Consider the following 20420-nt stretch of genomic DNA (forward strand, 5'->3'; position numbering starts at 1 on the left):
TAAGCTCTTCTACTTATTCTCTTTTGTGATCCCTGTTTGCTTTGCCTTACTCTTTTGATAATATTGCAATTATAACATCTTGGTTATACAGTTGGCATTAAACAGCAGAAGAAAAATAAAAGTCTTTCTAAAGCCAGAACACAACATCTTGAAATTACTTCCTAGTTTGTTTCAATTTTTATTAATATTTGTCATACTTTCAGTCAAGAGAGCACTGTGTGGACTCTACACGGCCTTTTGTTTACTGGAGAAATAAAAGATGATTTCTATTACTGACATAAGCTATTTCCTTGTTACTGCCGCAAGCTTTCATTATATTATATATACACTATATATCACCATGAATAATTTTGCCCAGCAGAGAAACGTGGCTTCCTCTGAGGTAAAAGCTGACAGTGATTTGACAACTAAAAGCAACACTACAATCAATTCAGGACAGGAAATGAAGGATACCACACCCCATTGAATCTGCAAAGGAAACAAAGGTAGACTAAATATACTTGTTGTCGGAATAAGTTAGATTTTGAATACAGACTGTCGGAAGAATTAGGGGGCTGAAGTGGACGGAAACTCTGAAGAGGAAATTGTAACTCCATAATGCGTTCTGGTTTAGATTCTGCAGAGAAACGATGGGAGAAACAGCTGCTGCGATGGAAAAACAGGGACTGCTTCTATGAGAGCAGGGAATAGGAGTAGTGAGAGATCCCAGGAATAACAAATACCTTCCTGGACTGGCAACAACTCTGACCGAAATGATGACTTGTGATGCTGAACAAATAATGTCCATTTTTCCCCAATGGTCACCTGGGTGCCTCTGGGGAGATCTTGCACTCCAGTGCTGCTTCCTGTTGCCTACCATTAAGAGATTTCTCTCCTCAGCATGTCTTCTCCTCTATGGCAACATTAATAAACTATGCCTGCACATTTTGGTGCCCCACCTTCTAATGTGAGGAGACACATCTGCCCAAGGAGAGGCTACAAGCAGCCAGACTGTATCCAGTCTACAGAACTTTGAATAAAAGGCCCTGGTTTCTGGTGGTGACAGGAATTCATCTCATCCTGAGTTGGAGCTGCAGCAAAGGAGAGGTCACACTGCCAAGGCCCATCAAGATCATGGGTCAATGACACCGTTTATCCCATAGGCAAGGGAGCATGTAAGGGTGATGTGTTTTGTGGTGACAGCATCACCTTCTCCTCTCCAGATTGCTCCACTGACCTTTTGCCATAGCAAATCATAATCATAAATTACTCAGATGAAGCAAATTCCTACTGTTTATGGTTTGAACTCATACATCAAAACAACAGTAATAGAACATTTGTAACGTTAGACTTGTGTTTTTCCATGATGGCTGCTACCTATGAAAACTGCTGGCAGATAAAGACAAGTCTGAAACATACTCAGAAATGAGGATCCTTGTTTTACTGAGACAGAATTAGATGTCTAAAAAGATCTTGATATCTTGGTGTGTTTTTTTGAAAGCACACCAAGCTTGCTGTCAATGAGAGTTTGTCAACTAGTAGATTTTTTCCAAAATTCATAGGTACATACATACATTTGGAGTCTTCAATATATCTTAAACATACTGATGTACACATGTAGGTCAGAAAGACTGTAGAAGACACAGCCTTGCCAGAGCATTTTAACTACAAGGTCACCTTTCCTTTCAGAGCAACACAGCTCACCAGGATAACAGTAACAGAAAACAGGGCTGACAAGGGTGTTGAGAGTTTATCTCATCCATAGCCCTGCACAGGACTGAGATCCATTTGACTGTATTTACTCCTGGTGTTAAGTGTGCAATGCGCAAGTGTGTAATGGTAACTCATTTTCAATTTGTTGCCCATAGATAATCACCTGTTTTTGCTGCCTTTGCCTGGTGCTAAGGACAATTTAGATACCTTCTTGGTTCAGCTTCCTCACAAAGTTTAATAGAAGGGTACATAACTACCATTTTCCCTGGCTACTAACACAGCTGAAACTCAGGCTCAGGCCTCTGCAGCTTTTTCCAGTCACTCCCATTCACGCATCTAGCGCTGTAGATCCTCCCCTCTAATCCAGGATTCAGATGAGCTTGTTTACCACAATCCCATTTTCCGTGTGATTTATCCCCAGCACCTGATGTGTGAAGAGGCAAGCAACACACAACACATGCTGCAGTTAGAACTTAGGGATGAGCTCTTGCTTTAGGCACTTGTTTTTCTCTCATTAGTGAAAGCTAACAATAAATGTGAGAACTGTAGACGTCAGAGGTAATTAGGAAGAAATTATTTCATGTTACCCAACAAAAGGAGGCCTGTGAATAAAGCTTAATCCTCCTGTCTGTCCACTCTTTCTATCCCTAAATGACTCTGAGATGAAGAGGAAACAAAATGCTATCCACAGCACTGGATGAACAGCCGTTAGGAGATTCAGCCCTAACAGGGGCCATCTCGTTTCCATCATCTGGCTGAAAAAAGCCTCCCCTCACTGGGACTGCAACACAGTCTAAATAATTAATTGCTTCAAAGAGCCGAGTCTCTTCACCACAGAATATTTTGATAAATAAAAAGATCTCTTTGGGTTATTCATTCCCCCCAGGGTTCTGAAAGAACTGTTGTGCATTTCCAGAGGCCAGATACCTCACAGTCCAGCATCCAATGGAGCCGTGACTGTGGTGCTATGGAGTGGCCTGTGCCCAGCCATGGCCATGCACCACTACCAGTCTCAGTATTTCCTCCACATGGCAACACATGACCTGCTCTCAAAGCTCAGATCTTTTTTTTTGGTCTGAAATAAAAGATCTCGCATCTGTTGATGTGAGAAACAAGTCAGGAGGCAAACTTAGAGCAGCCATGCCAGCACACCCCCAGCATGGGAGGCCAGGTAGGGGAGTCCTGCTCTGCCTGTTCACACCTGACACAGAGTATGGACAGGACAGAAGTGGTGAAAGCAAGCTGACAAGGGATGGGTGCAATCAATAGATTAGGAACTGTTATGAATAATAAACAAATGCTTAAGCTATTGAACTGGAACATCAGTCACATGTAATCTTTGTAAGAAATCTCTTTTGGACCATGTTCTAACAATCCATCTGAAGGAGAATGGCCACTAACACAACGATAACATCACACTGCTTTTTATTGGGTTTATTCACCTGAAAAACCACAACTGGCCAAAGCTACTGGACAGTCTTCCATGAGCATTATGTTCAAGATGAAAAGAAATTTTGAAGACAAGTAAAGAAAATGATCCAACTACCTCTGCAGATGAGCTCTCCCTTTAACACTGGTAACACCTCTGCCAACTTCACTGTGACTCTGAAAAAGCTATCCTTTACCCACAGTGCCTAAGTTTTTTTTACCTTTCTGTATGGTTCTTCTGTTTACAAACATTCCGCAATGCTCTTTCTCCTCAACACTCACCCTCATGCAAAGAGACACAAAGATAACTGACAGCTGATGTGAGCAAGTGCAAAAACCTCACAGCAGCCACATGACACTTAAAATCAATGGCAATTTTTTATGTGTGTGGCAATTCACCAAGTCCATTTCACCTCAGGATTTGTTTCTAGGCAGTGTTTTTCAGCACACCTGGGGAAGACATAGTATTGATTGGGGAGTGTGGAGATTAGATTACTTTTCTGATCAAGATAGTAGGTAACCATCATCTGTCAAACTTGCCATTCCATGACAAAGATGTATGACTTTTCACACTACATTTTTAAGTCACAGACGTCTTCCAACTATTACCAAAGCATCAATGGGACTACAAACACATCTGGCAGGTATGTCTATATTTCCTATGTACATATTTACAGCCAGATGCATAAAAAGACAGTCTCTCTGATCTACTTTCCTACTTCCTATTCTTTGTCTTCTGATACTTGCAATATGTTATTTATATTGCTTCAGATCGATATTTTCCACTTGCTGCTGTAGGGACAGCATCCCATCATGTATTAAAGAGTGCATAAATCTAAGGTTATACAATAAACAGTGCAGTGTGCTACCGTATATCTGTCAGCGTGGATTGCCACTGACTCACTGCCTTAAAGCCAAAAGAACATACACAGTAACACACTCACCAGGCTCAGGAATTGGATATCCATCAATCAAAGTCATAGAAGAGGCAAAAGGTAACGTCAGGAAACTTCAAGAAGGTACTTTCTTATTTGTTTCTAATTTAATTATTTTTGTTAACGTGCAGAAGGCTGCTTCCCTACTCCATCTCTCTTTGCTTTCACAGTCAGTGCTGTTAAATATGACTCCAACAACTGACAGCTCTTGGCAGTAGCACAGCACAGAATGCAAAATCTTACCGGATTGCCTGAGGCGTCTGCTGATGATCAGCAGCAGTCCCCTGACACTCTGCTCACCTGGGTAGCCTTTAATCTTCCCTGCCTTGTGACTTGTAGTCAACCTGTCCTGTGCCCTAAGGTGGGCAGAAGTATACCGATGAGACAGACATGACACTGATGAGATAAAGGATGCATTGAGAAACAACAAGGTCCCTTAACACCAATTCTGACTGTTAGGCAAAGCGAAGCATAACATTCTATATTATCAGATTTTTTGTATAATTGCTTGACCTTATTCCATGAGGAAAGCAATTCAGTAAGAGCAGATAAGGACAATGCCGTGCATTCTTCAAAAGCAGTGGACCAAAATCTCAGCTTCAAGACTCTTGTATCTAACTGCTGATGAGCCTCTTTGCTACAATTGAGGGTTAAGAGACTGTTTTAGACAGCCTCCCTTATAGGATGAATGACAGATTGCCCACAGTCTAAAGACACATGTCTCAAGGTATGGCAGAGGGACCATCTTACCAGATCAAGGGAGCACAGAATCCTCAGCAAAATTTGAAGCAGTGTATAACTATAAAGAAATATATAGACACATTTTTTCTAAAGGGCTTTTGTGCTTACTAAATAATACATCGACAGAAGAAGCTTGTGTGATCTCTTAAAATCACCACTATGATTTCTCAGGAAAAGAGAAATGCAGGGACTAGCACTGGAACACTTGTCTTGGTGGAAGGGGTAGCCACACAATTGCTGGAGACATGCAGCATTGCTGTGCTCTGCCTATCACTGCTGGACCTCCTCCTTGCCAGAGGCTCCTGACAGGCCGTGCCTTTGTCATTGTACCAAGAATGCCTCCAAGATCAGTTCCAGTCATATCTGTATCCTGATTTTGCAGTCATAGCCCAGAAATACATCAGTCCTCTCACTGATTTCCACTGAAAGCTAAGTTCAGTCTCTCCATCCTGCTCTAACCTGACTGGGGAACCAGTGGTTCTCTGAACATTAGACAGCCAGAATGACAGTCAGAAGGCAGAAATCTGACTTCTCCCTCTGCTTGCTAGTATTCTGGGCCTTGTTTTACCTTCTATTTTTCTTTCTAGCTTAAGGCCACTTACATGCACTTCTTGTGTAGCTTGTGAAGATATGCAAGCACCAGAGGGATGAAATGGAGGAGGAGACTGGGAGAACCTCAGCAGGCAGAGCAAAAAGAAATCCATACCCACTTAAAGATTTATTTGTGCAGATGGTCTGCATTTCACAATAGAAGTTAATGGAACTATAAGGGTTTTTAACAGCCAAGAACATGGTCTCTAGCATTTGCTTCCTATCCCCAAATCATGTGGTTCTGCATCTTAATTCACTATTTTTGCTTCTGGTTGCATAGTTAAGTGTCACATTTTGGAGGAATCCATTCTGGTTTGTTTAGAAGAGATGGTCTTCTAATTAGTTGCTGCAATTGTTGAATAAGGATTGCCAGAAAACAGTCTGTGGAACAGGCATGTTTTTCAATAAGATCAGTTTTTGCTTGGGCCTGCCTTTGCTGAGCCTTGGAACAGGATATACATCAGTGAAGCAATCACATGAATCATAGAATCACAGAACTGTAGGGGTTGGAAGAGACCTTTAAAGACCATCAAGACCAGCCCCCTGCTAATGCAGGTTCCCTACAGTAGGTCACACAGTTAGGTGTCCAGATGGGTCTTGAATATCTCCAGAGAAAGACTACACAAGCTCTCTGGGCAGCCTGCCCCATGCTCTGTCACTCTGACAGTAAACAGCTTCTTCCTTGTGTTAGTACAGAACTTCTCATGTTACAGTTTCTGTCTGTTGCCTCTTGTTCTATTGCTGCACACCACTGCACCCCACCAACTTGATGCTCGCACTTCAGATACTTATAACAGTTACGAGATCTTTTCTCAGCCTTCTCTTCTACTGAAGAGCCCCACGTCTCCCAGCCTTTCCTCCTACAGGAGATGCCCCAGGTCACTGATCATCTTTGTCTGCTGGACTCTTTCTAGGAGGTGCCTGTCCTTTTTGAACAGGGAAACCAGAACTGGACACAGTTCTCCAGAGGCTCGTCACGGCAGAGTAGAAGAGGAGAACCACCTTCCTCGACCTGCTGGCCACACTCTTTAATGCACCCCCGGATGCCATTGGCCTTCTTGGCCACAAGGGCACACTGCTGGCTCATGGCCAACCTGCTACCCATCAGGACAGCCAGGTCTTTCTCTGCAGAGCTGCTCTCCAGGAGGTCAGTCTCTAACATGTATTGATGTATGCGGTTATTCCTCCTCAGAAGCCTACACTTGCTCCTGCCAAATTTCATCAGTACACTCTGCCCAGCTCTTCAGTCTGTCCAGGTCTTGCTGAATGGCAGCACAGCCTTCTGGTGTGTCAGCCACTCCTCCCAGCTTTGTACCATCAGCATCCAGGTTACTGATGAAGATACAGAACAAGACTGGATCCAGCACAGATCCCTGGAGAACACCACTAATTACAGACCTCCAGCTGGACTCCACGCCACAAGTGAAGCATCAGTCTAGTAGGCTACAACAGTCCAAATCTGTCTCATAACTAAGCTAATACTCAGATGTGTAGTGGGCCATATTCTGCTCTAAGATACAGCCTCTGCAGCCTCATCCTTGCAACTGGTCCAATATTTGCCAGGACACTATTCTGCTAACTTGGGAAACATACGTGGTTAAGCCAGTTCAGGAGTCTGCCTACCAGCTGGCAGATGCAATAATAAAATCACAAGTGTTTTCTGCAGCTACTGCTACTTTTAAGTAAGATATGATCAAAAAAGCTCTGAGCCAAGTGGGTTCTTGGTGCAACTCTAACAAGGCTGGACTATACTTGGGATGATTTTGGTCCAATGCAGTATGCCAATGGTCAATCTCTCAATATGCCAGTCTGTAAGCTTCTTTTAAAATAACATTCTCTTTATAGTACTAAATTTTGATTTGCCAAATGGTACAGCTAATGAGCTCTTCTAAACTAAATACTGTGAGGAATTACGCATAAATACTGAAGTGTCCTAATCAGCCTCTTGCTGAAAATTATTTGATCCATTACAGACAACAATAACTATTTGCTGAAGTTTTTATTTTGCCTTTTCTACTTCTGTAAGTAGCATATATAATTTCATTGGCTGGTTATTTTAAACTACAGAGGACCATTGGTAGAATAGCACAAATCCCTCTGAAGTCCAAAACTGCCATCTGCAATTATATTCTGCATCTCACATCTTCTCTAAAGACTATAAATGCTTCACCACTTTAATTTTGCTTGGCATTTGCATTACTGTGGGACAATTACTAAGCAATGGCAAAAGACAGATGGAGTAATGAAGTCTGGACACAAAGAAATATCGCCCAAATTGAAATATTCCCTCTATTTCAATCTCATATTTGTCAGCCTGTATACATCGATACGTCACATTTAGATATAAGGCACTGTTAAGACACGTAACCTTCTTTTTGATGCTGAGACATCTGTGTCTTTCTGCATATTAGAGATGAGGAAAGTGGTTTTCTCCTTATATTTCTTAATTATTCAAAAAGATGAGATACTGAATGGTAAACACTTGTCATTAAAAGGTCAGAGTGAAAAGTATGTTTTTTCAGATAAGGTTAGTAGAATTCTACCACTTTCAGTGATATTACACAGATAACAAATGAGAATGAACCAGCAATAGCTCAGCTATTTTTCGTTTGTATATACACAGTTTTAATTATTGGAAGCACATGTGATTTCTAAGACAAACTCAAGCACTATACCTCAAACTCTGAACAAGCACAGATATTAATACAAATGCACTTGGGGAAAAAAACAGTGACATAGTGAGAATAGGTGGTTTACACAGGAAGGGTTCTGGGTATTGCCAAAGTAAGCTTCCCCATGTTAAAGATATACATGCTGAAGAAACATACTTCATGTCAAAAAAAACATGCTTTGGAGACATAAGAGATCAAATATTTATAATAAAAAAATCACCTGGAGCACAGTGAGCTACAGTCAACATTTGCAAGTTATATTATTTACCTTCATTAGACAGAGCAGTAAAACTTTTAAGAAACACAAATAATCTAGATGCATAATCAAAGAATATTAGGATGTTATAACCACAAAATAAACAAGAGAGTTAGGCAAAGTAGACTGTGAAAACAAAAGAGAGCAAATAGAAGGCTTACCCCTATCCTAGGCTCACTCACAAAACACCAGCAGAGCAGATCTCCAGAAGAGACCCTTCCCCACTGGCAGCCAGCTCTTAAATAGGTCTAGGAGAGGTGCAGCCAGGCTCCCCCCCTTCCGGCACACAGCTGAATTGCCTTCACCTGTGCTCCTGTGGCTGACTCAGTGCTCGCCTCAGGTGGTCAATCAGAGGTTCAGGCTGTACCTCAGCAGTTGCCATACACTAGGCAAATGGGCAGCACAGAAAAAATGCTGTTTAATGTCATTGTAGGGTCAAGTGATGCAGCTCAAGATTCACTAAAGATAAAAATTTCAACTCCTCACACACCTCAAAGGGTTCAAAATTAATTACGTAAGAACAAGACTGGGACCTTGTTATCCTGTATTGCTCTTTTGGACCATCAGCTTCACATTCATTTAACAAGGTATTAAGCTGAACAAAGACCAGATTGAACAATTTTGGTGCCCATCAACAGTGCAGCACCATCTTTGGTCACCACTACTGTAGCCCTTCACAAAAATACTGAAGAGTTAAGACAGGTTTTGGAGAAAGCTAAGTGTGATTCAGCACAAAGAAAGACTTTCAAAGATGGACTGGAACAATGCGGTTAGTTTACTCCAAAGAATGGATAAATGAGTCCTGCATCCCTGCAATAAAACCAATGCTCCTCCACCCCATAAAAAAAAAAGAAAAGAAAAAAAGAAAAAAAGCCAACAGAAGACTGGCTGGTCCTCCTTGTGGATTTCTTGGTTAAACCAGAAGGCAACCAATAGCACTCACTGGCTCTACATACAACTGAGCTGATAACGTAACAGCGTTAGATCAACTGCAGAAATTATGGCCAGAGCACAGCAAGTTCATAGACATTCCTACCTGGCCTTGCTTTACTAATCCTTGATGGAAATGTTTCATTAATGGGTACCCTCTATGCTCCATACAGTACAGAAAAACAGAACAGCTGGTGAATAAATGCTGTTATAAAGAAGAAAGAGTGTACGAAAGTAAATCTGTTCAAGCCTGACACAACAAAAAATACTGAAGGATGAAAGTATTTTGGATGAGAAGAAGACTTGCCTACTCAATGGCGACTCAGTCAGCTGAGCAAGTTATGCCTCTGTCCCTTGGTCAAAATAACAGATTATCAAATGGCACCTACAGCTACAATCCAAAATGTTATCAAAGATGAACTTATCCCAGCAGTGCACTGAAAACAACCACACCCATGTAGTTCATGCATGTACTTATATAACCAAAGATCCTGTACTATACACCTGGAAAATGAAACCTCTCTATGGAATGTTACAGCAGCTTTAATTCTTACAGCATTTTTCTTTTTTCCCACGGCTTTTCCTCTTGCATATTGTGAACAAACAGATCTCAGATGTTTGCAGAATATAGAAAAAAGGTGTGTCCCACCACATGTTTCCAAAAGCAAGAGCTAGAAAAACATCAATCTCCTACCTTGTTAACTTTGTCCCAATCTGCTGCCTAAGTTCGAGTCTCTCCTCATCAGTCTGCATAGGGAGGATATTCTTTTCCTCCAACTCTCGCTTGGAAGGCCTGTTGCTGAGTTTGATTGCTAAAGAGTCCTTTCTGCAGACTTTCATTGCCAGGGAACCTGTGGGAGAGAGGAGAGGCTCTGCCAAAGGAGCTGTCATCATTACATTCCAGCATACAGCAGGCAAGGAAGTGGCAGGCAAGGGAAGGTGCTACATTCTTATTTACACTGGTATGGACTGTGGGAAAAGGGGCATCAATTAACATCTGGTTTTCAGTTAGCCTCAATTCATGCCATAATACAGAAAGGATGAATTTTGTAGTTACAAAGGAAAAAGAATATTGCTCCACAGAGGGAAATAGAGAATAAAGGCCTGTTTCATAATTTCTAGAAGCATCTGTGGTGTTTTGGAATTCATAATGGAATGAATAATTAAACCTCTGAGAGGGCAGCAGAGCTACAGCATGTGGAAAGAGAGAGGCATCTCTCTATTGCAGTGTAACACCAAGACATCCAAGTTAGCATTAAAAAAAAATCAAGTCTATGAGAAGTGGAATAGACCTTTAAGTAGCTTGATTAATTAGCTGATTCTGCTTCTCAGGCACTGACAGTGGGAAAGACAGGGTGAAAATCAGTGGTCTTTCATGGCACAAGGTTGCTTCCCTTGGTTTGCACCCAAAGCAGACTGTGCAGGGCAGACCGTAAGCCGCTAAGAGGTTTTAGACTTTGTCAGGAAAATGCCACATAACACACTTCTGCTTTGCTTCTTCATTTAAGACAAAAGATTCTGATTTCACTTGCAAAGCAAGGTAAGATTCTGAGATGATGAAATACGCCTGTTTTAGAAACTTGTGTGTGCTTTAAAAATGGTGTGATTATACTGCTGTTGGTTTTCAGGAGCAAAAAAATTGAATGGCCTGAAACTTCAGCTCAAACTGCAGGATGGCAAGATGTCCTTTGTGTCACCACAAAGTAAGGTACCTCATCTTCATGACAGCCCGATGATGGCACACCAAGACAGCTGTTTTTCCCAGAGATCAGAAATGGGGCAAAAGTCCCTCCAAACTGCAGTTGCGATACAGCTGTCAATTAATCTATTCATATTTGTCACTACTATGGACCACGGTAAACTGGAATAAAATCACACATAATCCAGCAGTGGCATTTTATATTCATTTTGTGCTGATACAAGCACCTCAACAGATTGTAAGTCAGTATAGAACTGCCTACAGTTAGCAGTTAGCAGTTAGCAGTTAGATAGTTATCATGGGGCATATAAATTTGATTCCCAGTTTGAGTAACAATGATGCAAATATGAAATAACTCCAGAAAAATAAAAGAAGTTATCCTCATGCAAAAACATTGTATGGTAAAATCAGATTCATTTCCTCAGTTATGTAAGATCAAGTCAAGATTTCAGGTTTACAGATTAAAAAAACTAAAGAACAAAAACAGAACTGAAAAAAAACCTGGGATCTAAGCACAAACCAACTTACTCCCACACATACTCTCACATTGTTTGCAAAGTAAAATGCATCAGAGTGGAAAGCAGAACTGTGCTGCATTCCTGTGCAGAACAGAGCATCTGTATACCAATCATCTGCACAATTCTCTCTACCATCGTAATCTAAATTGCACACCACAGACTCTTTAAGTAGGTGTGCTCCTAGGAAGAAAAATAAGATTCTCCTCCCCCACTTTTTATTCATATCTTCCTGTATAGAAATTTCAAGACTATTTCCTCTATTATTTGGCCTGCATTTAGGAGTTTTATTCTCTGGTTTTATCCCTCTAAAAGCATGTGCAAACTTCTGATTTGGATGTGATTTAATACTGACAATGCTCATAAGATCTGATTATCTATCTGTGGCACTTCTGTAACCCTGCTGAGATGATCTTGACTTAAGCCAAAGTCACTGCTTCTCTATACTGCTGACACTTGGAGTAGTGAATCTCAAAGTCAGTTTGAAAGTAAACTAAGATAAAACAAAAAAGGTCATTTGAATTCTGCATGAGAACTATCCACAGGGATTAGGGTAATCAGTTTAAATTCATACTCAAAGCCACGGTCAAGAAAGAAAATTTGCAGGCCGTGTGTTTCTTTGCGTATCAAGATTTCAGAGGAAAACTTCATTAAATGAGAAAGGAAAAATGGAATGCATCTAACTTGTAAATAACGAGTTATCCTCATCTTCGTCTTCCTCTTCCTCCTCTTCCTGTCTTGGGTAGAGACAGGAAGAATCTTCATAGTCAGCTTCATGAGGCACATTTTCTTTATTGTCATCGCATTCGATCACAACAGTTGGCACTTGTCTCATGTCTGGAAGGCCTCCAGGTCCTGTTTTTGTAACATTGTCACCTGTGTGTAAACCGGAGCTGTTGGGAAACAAAAACAAATAAATGAACTAAAAGGAAACAGTGCAATGGAAGACTGGGTTGCTTCACTCACTGCTTTTAGCAATGGTCTTACATCCCTTTTTGAGAAGAAGCTAGAACAGAAATATCTACTGTTTAGCTCTGCTTATGTGCTGATTTCAGTGTCTTTCAACAAGGATCCCACTAATACAAGCAGTGAAATAGGAACACGAAGAGTTGAAGACTGAAGTCAAACATCACTCATGTTGCTTTTCTATCGTGAAATGAGAATCAGAGATCCGTAGGCAAAAATGATCATAGAATCACAAAATCACAGAATGACCTGGGTTGAAAAAGACCACAGTGATCATAGAGTTTCAACCCCCTGCTATGTGCAGAGTCACCAACCACCAGACCAGGCTGCCCAGAGCCACATCCAGCCTTGGCCTTGAATGCCTCCAGAGATGGGGCATCCACAGCCTCCTTGGGCAACCTGATCCAGGGCCTCACCACCCTTTGTGTGAAAAACTTCCCCCTGATGATGTCTGTTACTGGGGAGAAACTGTTCTCCCTCCAAAGTCCCAGCTGAGACAACAAGCGCATGAAAGGTGAGGAACACGTGCCTCTTTGTGTCAAATCATTTTACTTTGCACAAGAATTCAAGAGTGAAAGCAAATGTGCTGACCAAGCTGCACCTGAAGCACTCAAATTTGGGAGTGACCTTACCAAGTGCTAAGAAGCCTCAATTCTCTTCAGTACTACTCAGAGTACAAGAGGCATTCCACATCTTGGGAAAAAAAAACAAAACAAACAAACAAACAAAAAAACTCTTTAAATGATTTTCTGTGAAGTCAACTTGAAACATTTCTCTTTTTTTCTAATCTAAATTTAACACAGACTCTCAAGTGGCTGCCAAATAACATCCTGGAGAATGTTATAAAAATGTATTTTTGGGTACATAATGCTCGGACACAATGAGCTTAGGGATTAAGGAGAATAAAAGGCTTCAGATCCTGTGAGTAAACCATACCATGTTGTTATCACTGTGTTCAGCTTCTAAGGAATCATTTTATTAATTGCAACATTTATTATCACAGACTAAACAAGAATAAGCTGCATAGTTTTACTGGATGCCTCGAAAAGAGGAACTCCATTTTCTTAGTGATATTCTATGTTTCACACCAAAATGCATGAAAAACTCACAAAAAGCTGGCTTGTGAATTTGTGTTAGACTTCAGTAGGTTCCATCTAAGATATTTTTAATGCAGCAGTAGTATTAGAACTCACCAGGTGAATTCTCTTAATAACACACAAATGTATTACAGCCTTTCAAAAATTAACTCCCAAGATAGTGCTACATTTAAAAAAAAATTCAATTTACTAATTTCATTTGAAAAATAATTTTGCTATATAACCTATTTTTTTTTGTAGCTCCTTTAAGAGGAAAAGCAGGAAATTCAGAAGCCTGGATTTTCAAGAGAAAGTAGCATAAAGAAATTCTGTTAATATTGCTAAAAGAATGGTGACCACAGCCACTGAATCATTAATTCACCTGATTTGAAAACAATACGTTCACAGAGAGTAAGTGCACGTTGGCTAAGTCCCTTCTGGAAACACAAATGAATGCAGCAGAAAATAGTTCAGCACCCAGGAGCATTTGATGCTTCACTGCTCCGTGAAGGATGGATGTAGGTTACGGACTCATCCATGTGAGCATAGGGCAGCAGATATCAAAGCGGCTCACCAATGTAGGTTACCAAGCAGGTATCAAACGGAAACAAGATTTACAAACCACCACACCTAATCTTTATTTGAACTACTGCTCTAGAAATAGAAGTCTTCTCGTCTCATTGTAATTTTTGTGAATCATCCATTTTCTAGCTAAAACTATTTTCTATTTTAAGTCCCTCATTTTTCCTAATGTTTTGTGTTTTTCTTGACTATACTCAGCCTTCTTCACATCATTTTGGCAAAGTCAGCTGTCGAAACAAAGCTTGTGAAATACATGCATTATTGCAGTATGCTTAAGAAAGATGTACCAAGGTCACTGTATATCTTCATTGAGTATAAACTCCTCTGGGTCATTAGCAAAAAAAAAAAAAACATAGGTGGTCTACACCACAGCGTTTTTCAGCATTATTAGTTGAAAAGCACACTGTTGTTTTAAACTGTCCATTCTAAATCAGCTTCATCTTTTGCCATTAGAGTACAGAGCCATAGCTAAGCACGTACTTGTTTTAGAAAGATAAATGTATCTTAATGCATAGATTTGAATAATTCATAGCTGACTATGCACTTACTGTTGTATTATTCTTATGTGATTAAAATGGCAAAAATGTTACATTACTACAGCTTCCAATATTTCTAGTGAGTCATGGAATCATAGAATGGCCTGGGTTGAAAAGGACCACAATGCTCATTGAGTTCCAACCCCCTGCTATGTGCAGGGTCACCAACCACCAGACCAGGCTGCCCAGAGCCACATCCAGGCCTTGAATGCCTACTGGGAAAAGATATTCATGAGAAATCAGAATTTAGGTGTATAAGTGGCTCATGTTACAGAAAAAAATGTAAATAGAAAAAAAAGTTAAATGCCTCCTGTAAAATCTGTGGGAAAAAGAATATGCTTCTCCTCTATCATCAGAGTCTCTTAGATCTGGAATAAGGAGTTTCACTCCTACCAGCATGTTCTGATCCATAGGACACTGTCCTGTACTTATTAGTTAAAACAAAAACTCAAATGACTGTATATACATTGATACTGTTTGGGTATATGCGAGAGACAGAGAGAAGGAAGGCAGAGATATAAATATCACGTGTTTCTTGCCTTAAGTAATACTGAAGTTAGACAAAAAGCACTTATTTTGACAAGCTTTTTAGAAGATAAATGTTTTCTGAATCAAATACATTTTATATGATTTATAAGACACTGTCAGGAATATTAAATGCATTTCATTTTGTGAATGTACGGTCTGAAGCTGAACTCTATGTCCCAGAGGAAACGGTCTCACAAACTCTTTTGGACAGCACACTTTTCTGCTTCTCTGTCATGGATCCAATTCTAGTCCAGGGTGAGATACAGACACTTAACAGCTTCTCAGTGTATGCACTGAGTCAGTTCCTATTGTACAACAGTCCACAGAGTAATTGAAATCATTTCTTGTCTTACCAGTCCGATGAAGAACTCTCTAGGCTTCAGGTCAAGAAGCTACTAAGTTGGAGTTAAAGGCATATTACGATGGTATAAGAGGCTTTCTAAAGCTTCCCCTATTACTACCTTTTGCTGAGATCCTTTTGGGCATGGTCCTTCCTCTCAATTTCAATTCAGTCAGGAGGATCAAGCCTTTGGTGGATGCTAGTGGGAAATAATGGAGCTTCAGTATCTCTTAAGATGTGTCACAGACTGGTAAAAAATCACCAGAATAGGCGACCTTGAACACAGCAGGGGGGTTGAAACTAGATGATCGTTGTGGTCCTTTTCAGCCCAGGCCATACTATGATTCTATGACTCTGTGATTTATGCTGAACATATATACTTTGGGTTGAAGCTGAAATCTATTTGCAGTCGGTAAAAATTACCAACAGACGTTGCAGAAAAAAGGTTACATGGAAATCACACCTCTTTCTGTTTCTTCTTAATCTATCAAAAATCTGGTAATTTATCAGGGAAAACGAAGGCACGCTGGCAGTGCAAATGATGTCTTAATAATCATATTACAACAAAGGATAGATTTCCCTTCCAAGAATAGTTTACAAATTGATGTTTTAAGTACCAGATTTTTTTTTGGCATTAGAAGTCTTAAGTGTGTAAATGAACCTAATGCTCTGTAGTGTCTGCAATAAAACTAAAAAAGATCTGGGAATTAACTGCAGTTTTAAGCAGCTAGAGGAAGAGAAGCTCAGTAGCTTTCTCAAGGTCAAACACAGCAAAATAACTTCTGGCTTTCTTTCTGGTACAGAGAGACAGCTCATTTTTCTTTGGCCAAAACTGTAGTGCATTGGCAAATGAAATATTGTTCTTCAGATGCTGCTAGGCTATCTGAATTCTAGAGACCCCATCTGCAAAAAAAAAAAAAAAACAACAACAAAAAACCAACCAAACAAAAAACCCATCCAGATTGCTAGAAGGGGGTGTTTCACTCTTTCTTTCATCCTGTCCACACTCACAGTCCTGGTTGAAGGAAGGATTGTGAAGTATAAGATCAGTTTAGCAGACAAAATGTGGAACTGGTGTGTGTATCAATGGAATATGATTGATGGAAAATGGAACAGAGCTGAGATTCTACTCTATCAGGAACGAAAAACCAGACACAGGGAAGAGAAAATAATTAATATAGGAAACAACTAAATAAAATGGAGAGCAGGATACTAATCTGTATTCGTCTATGAGATTCTCCTTTATTAAAGAAAATAATCCCCCAAATCACCAGCCTTGGAATCAATATTAAATGGAGTAGAAAGGCTATTATTCTATCATGTAGGACTGTTTCAAGATAAAGACTTTTGATCAGCAAAAACAAATGCCTCAAGACTGTTGGCCCAAGAGCAGTGACCCAGTAGTGTCAGAAGGAACAGTAAAGCTCTGGATGTCACTGTCTGTCTTATGCATGCAACAGACGGGAGCACATTATTGAATTTTAAACAGAAGAAAGTAGATCTGGGATCTGTGCAGTTTTAAAAGGCTTTCAATATTTCTGGGCTGAAATGTCCAATGAGATATATTGAAATATGATTTCCACTGGGTTCCATCCAGAGTTTATGCAATTAAGGGAAAAGAAGTACTGACAGAAGCATTAGAAAAAAGCAGTATTTGGTACAACTAATCTCCTAAATTAGATGTGTGTATCTTAAAAATCTGCACAGGCCACAGTCTTGCTTGGAAAAATAGTTTTAAGATTTTAACACCAAATGTCAGTTCCACAGACCCTTTTGTCTATCAATACTATGAAATAACAATTGCTGTAGTAAAGGAAACAGTCATTTCCTATTTTCTCTCCTGTGAATAGAAACATTATTGATTTGTTTTGACAAGGAGAGTAACTGAAGTATTCAGTACTTTATTTCATGAATGAAAGAACAGTTAATCACCCCAAAAGGCTATGAAAAACCAACTGCAATATCATGAACTAGGATTCATTTTAATTTTTAATGTGAAATATCAGTGCCACAACCTTTCTTACTCTCTTCTGCAGAGGGATGCAACTGCATCATGTTAAGGCATGAATCCTTGTTTATTACATTATTAACAAGCAGCACAGCTTTGAATTCAAATTAATAGTTATAACCAAACAGCATAACCTTCTTTAAATCAGTTAAGCATACTTGCAGACGTAAACTTGATGGATGCCTAGAAATTGGAGCATTTGTTGCTGTGGGGCAACAGATGCCACACTGAAGTCATACTCTGAGAGATTTCACTGTGCCTTTTGCACACAATGCAAGCCAGACTGTAAGGTCAGTATCCAACCTGTGCTGGGGATGGCATTAGCAGAGCTGCCACAAAGGAGCCTCTGGGAGACACTGCTATCTTCTGCACTCAGTGCACCAGGGCTGATGCAGTGTGAGAGGTGGTCACTAGGCACAGGATTGTTTGTGGATACTCCTTCTAATCCTTCTGCTACAGTTCTTTTATTGATGGGAACAGGAATCTCTATCACTGTCCTTATAGTTTTCCCCCAGCAGAGAATTTTGTCAGGCTACAGAAGCTTTAGCCCCCTTGATCTAACTGCAGAGATCTCAGTATCCTGGAAGTGAAATAAGCTGACAGAGGAGGACAGCCTCTGTTCCTCTATTTTTAGTGGCAGCAAGGAGAATCTGCCATCTCTAATAGAAATCCTTTTAACTGTGCAATATAATGAAGGTAATGTTATCACAAAGAGATATTGGGGCAAGTCATTAGGCATTTTGTCCATGAGACCAAATATTTTAGCTTCCTGTATAACAGAAGGATGATCTGACGTGCCTAGAACAAGCTGGTTACAAAGCTGCCCTTGTAACTATAAAGAACGTCATTTTTGGACTATCTCCTCTATTCTGCAACTTGCTCAATTTTCATCTAAAAGTCAAAATAATTTTTCCAAAGCTTGCTGATCTAGTAGTCTATGAGGACAGCTTGCATTTATGCAACATGCTTCACTTATTCAGACCACTTGAAACAGCATTCAGAGATGCTCACAAGTGACAGTAATGAAAAGCAGCCCCAAGGTGGGTAAGGCTCTTCTGATTAAATGTACAACCTTCCTCCAGATGCAAATGCATAAGAAGGGAGCTGCTGTGGAAAGGGTTAAATACTTAATTTAAAGTTACTGAAATAATTTAAATAGTGTATTAAAGCCCTGCGAAGTGATTTGTACAAAGTTCTCATAGGTTGTTTTGAGCTAATCAGATACTAATCAGATGTCCTGGTTGAGTAGCACATTTGGTTTAATGGTCTTTTCTGAATCTTTTATTTCCTTTACTTGTTTTTTTTTCCTTTTAAGCAATCCTCCATATAACTGGAGCTGTGCAGTTATATACTCTACAGTATATACTGCAAACCAGACACGTTCTCTTAGCCTTTTCTACACTGGTAGTGTAACCTAGCAAGGACAGGACAAGGGCTCAGGAAATTTGGTCTTTTTCACCTTTCTGCCACACAGTTCTCTAACAAGCCTGGAAAAGCTTGTCTCTGTTTCTCCAACAATGACTCTGCTCCGAAGGTGCTAGATCCCCAGAGAAGGGACTTCCAGTACCACCAATATGACTCCGATGTTAATACGGACTGTATGGGAACTGCTGAGTCACGGCCTGAACCTCTGATTGATCACCTGAGGTGAGCCATGAGTCAGCCAGAGGAGCACAGGTGAAGGCAATTCACCTGTGTGCCGGAAGGGGGGGAGCCAGGCTCCACCCCTCCTGGACCTATTTAAGAGCTGGCTACCAGAGGGGAAGGATCTCTTCTGGAGATCCTCCTCTTTGATATCTTCTAGTGAGCTCAACCCAAGGGTAAGCTCTTCTACTTATTCTCTTTTGTGATCCTTGTTTGCCTTACTCTTTTGATTATATTGCAATTATAACATCTTGATTATACAGCTTTGCCTTACTCTTTTGATTATATTGCAATTATAACATCTTGGTTATACACTTGGCGAGCCAGGCAGGCTGAATATACTAAAATTAACATGTCTTTCCTGTGGAATTTCTATAAATGGGTCAAGGGGGAGAACAATACTCCCCTAGAGAAAATGATTCCAGGGCAGATCCCAGGGTTTGAGGGATCGCCCTATTACGAGTTAGCTGCCATCATTGAAAAATGGGGTCCCTTACGTGTTATGGGCAATCTCTCCCCATATCGCATGGCAGACTATTTTCAAGGACTTGGCAAGGACATTCTCATTACCAAAGAAAGACAATTGGCTGCCTCCATGGTGGCATGGCCACTATTAACCGCTTTAAATCATGCGGACTCAAGAAATAATACTTTAGAAACCGAAAATCAGCTTTTGAAAGATCGTATTGAAAAGTTAGAGCATGAACTTGGCGTTTTAACGGGGAAGAAGCCAATTCTACATCTTCCTGTAAGCCAAATTCATAATATTTCAATAAATGATGACCAGGCTCCTGAGTCAACAGACTTCGTTGATCAGGACAACAAGAAATCCAAATCAGACCTTGAATGTCCAATTCAAACTGATCCATTGGAGGTCCGTCCTGTGATAACCCAAAAAACAAAAAAAGTACAGGACAGACCGGCAGGGGTGCTGCCTGGTCAATGGCCCCCTGCCCAGACTCATTTACATGTGACAGCTCGGCCATACACGGCAACAGAATTAATGGACTTAGTACAACGATTTCGGCAGAAGCCCAGAGAAAGTGTGCCGGCTTGGTTATTGAGACTGTGGGATTCTGGGGCAGAAAGTGTCGTGGTGAATGGCCCAGAAATATCTAAGTTGGCCACCATGACTGTCCATCCTGCTCTTAGGCAAAGGTTATACGTGGGCAATCAATATCGTGATGAAAACCATTCCATACTAGAATGGTTAATGGCGGCCTGCCGTATGGTATGGCCGAATAAATCAGACATACCGTTACATACAGGTATGTGGTCCTC

The 20420-nt window shown here is 40.4% G+C and overlaps 1 protein-coding gene across 3 annotated transcripts in view; it reads right to left on the bottom strand.

Moving 5' to 3' along the window:
• PHACTR1 (phosphatase and actin regulator 1) overlaps nucleotides 1-20420 on the bottom strand; it is a 143927-nt gene that overhangs the window by 39479 nt on the left and 84028 nt on the right. For all 3 annotated transcript variants that reach the window (XM_042869714.1, XM_042869716.1, XM_042869715.1), the window contains 2 exons: nucleotides 12144-12352; nucleotides 9940-10096 (listed from right to left, as the gene is read on the bottom strand). In XM_042869714.1, the coding sequence (XP_042725648.1) occupies nucleotides 9940-10096; nucleotides 12144-12352 (366 nt within the window). The remainder of the gene's footprint in view (nucleotides 1-9939; nucleotides 10097-12143; nucleotides 12353-20420) is intronic.

Source organism: Lagopus leucura, unplaced genomic scaffold, assembly GCF_019238085.1.
Source record: "Lagopus leucura isolate 7727_CA_CO unplaced genomic scaffold, USGS_WTPT01 Super-Scaffold_100002, whole genome shotgun sequence".
Classification (NCBI taxonomy): Eukaryota; Metazoa; Chordata; class Aves; order Galliformes; family Phasianidae; genus Lagopus; species Lagopus leucura.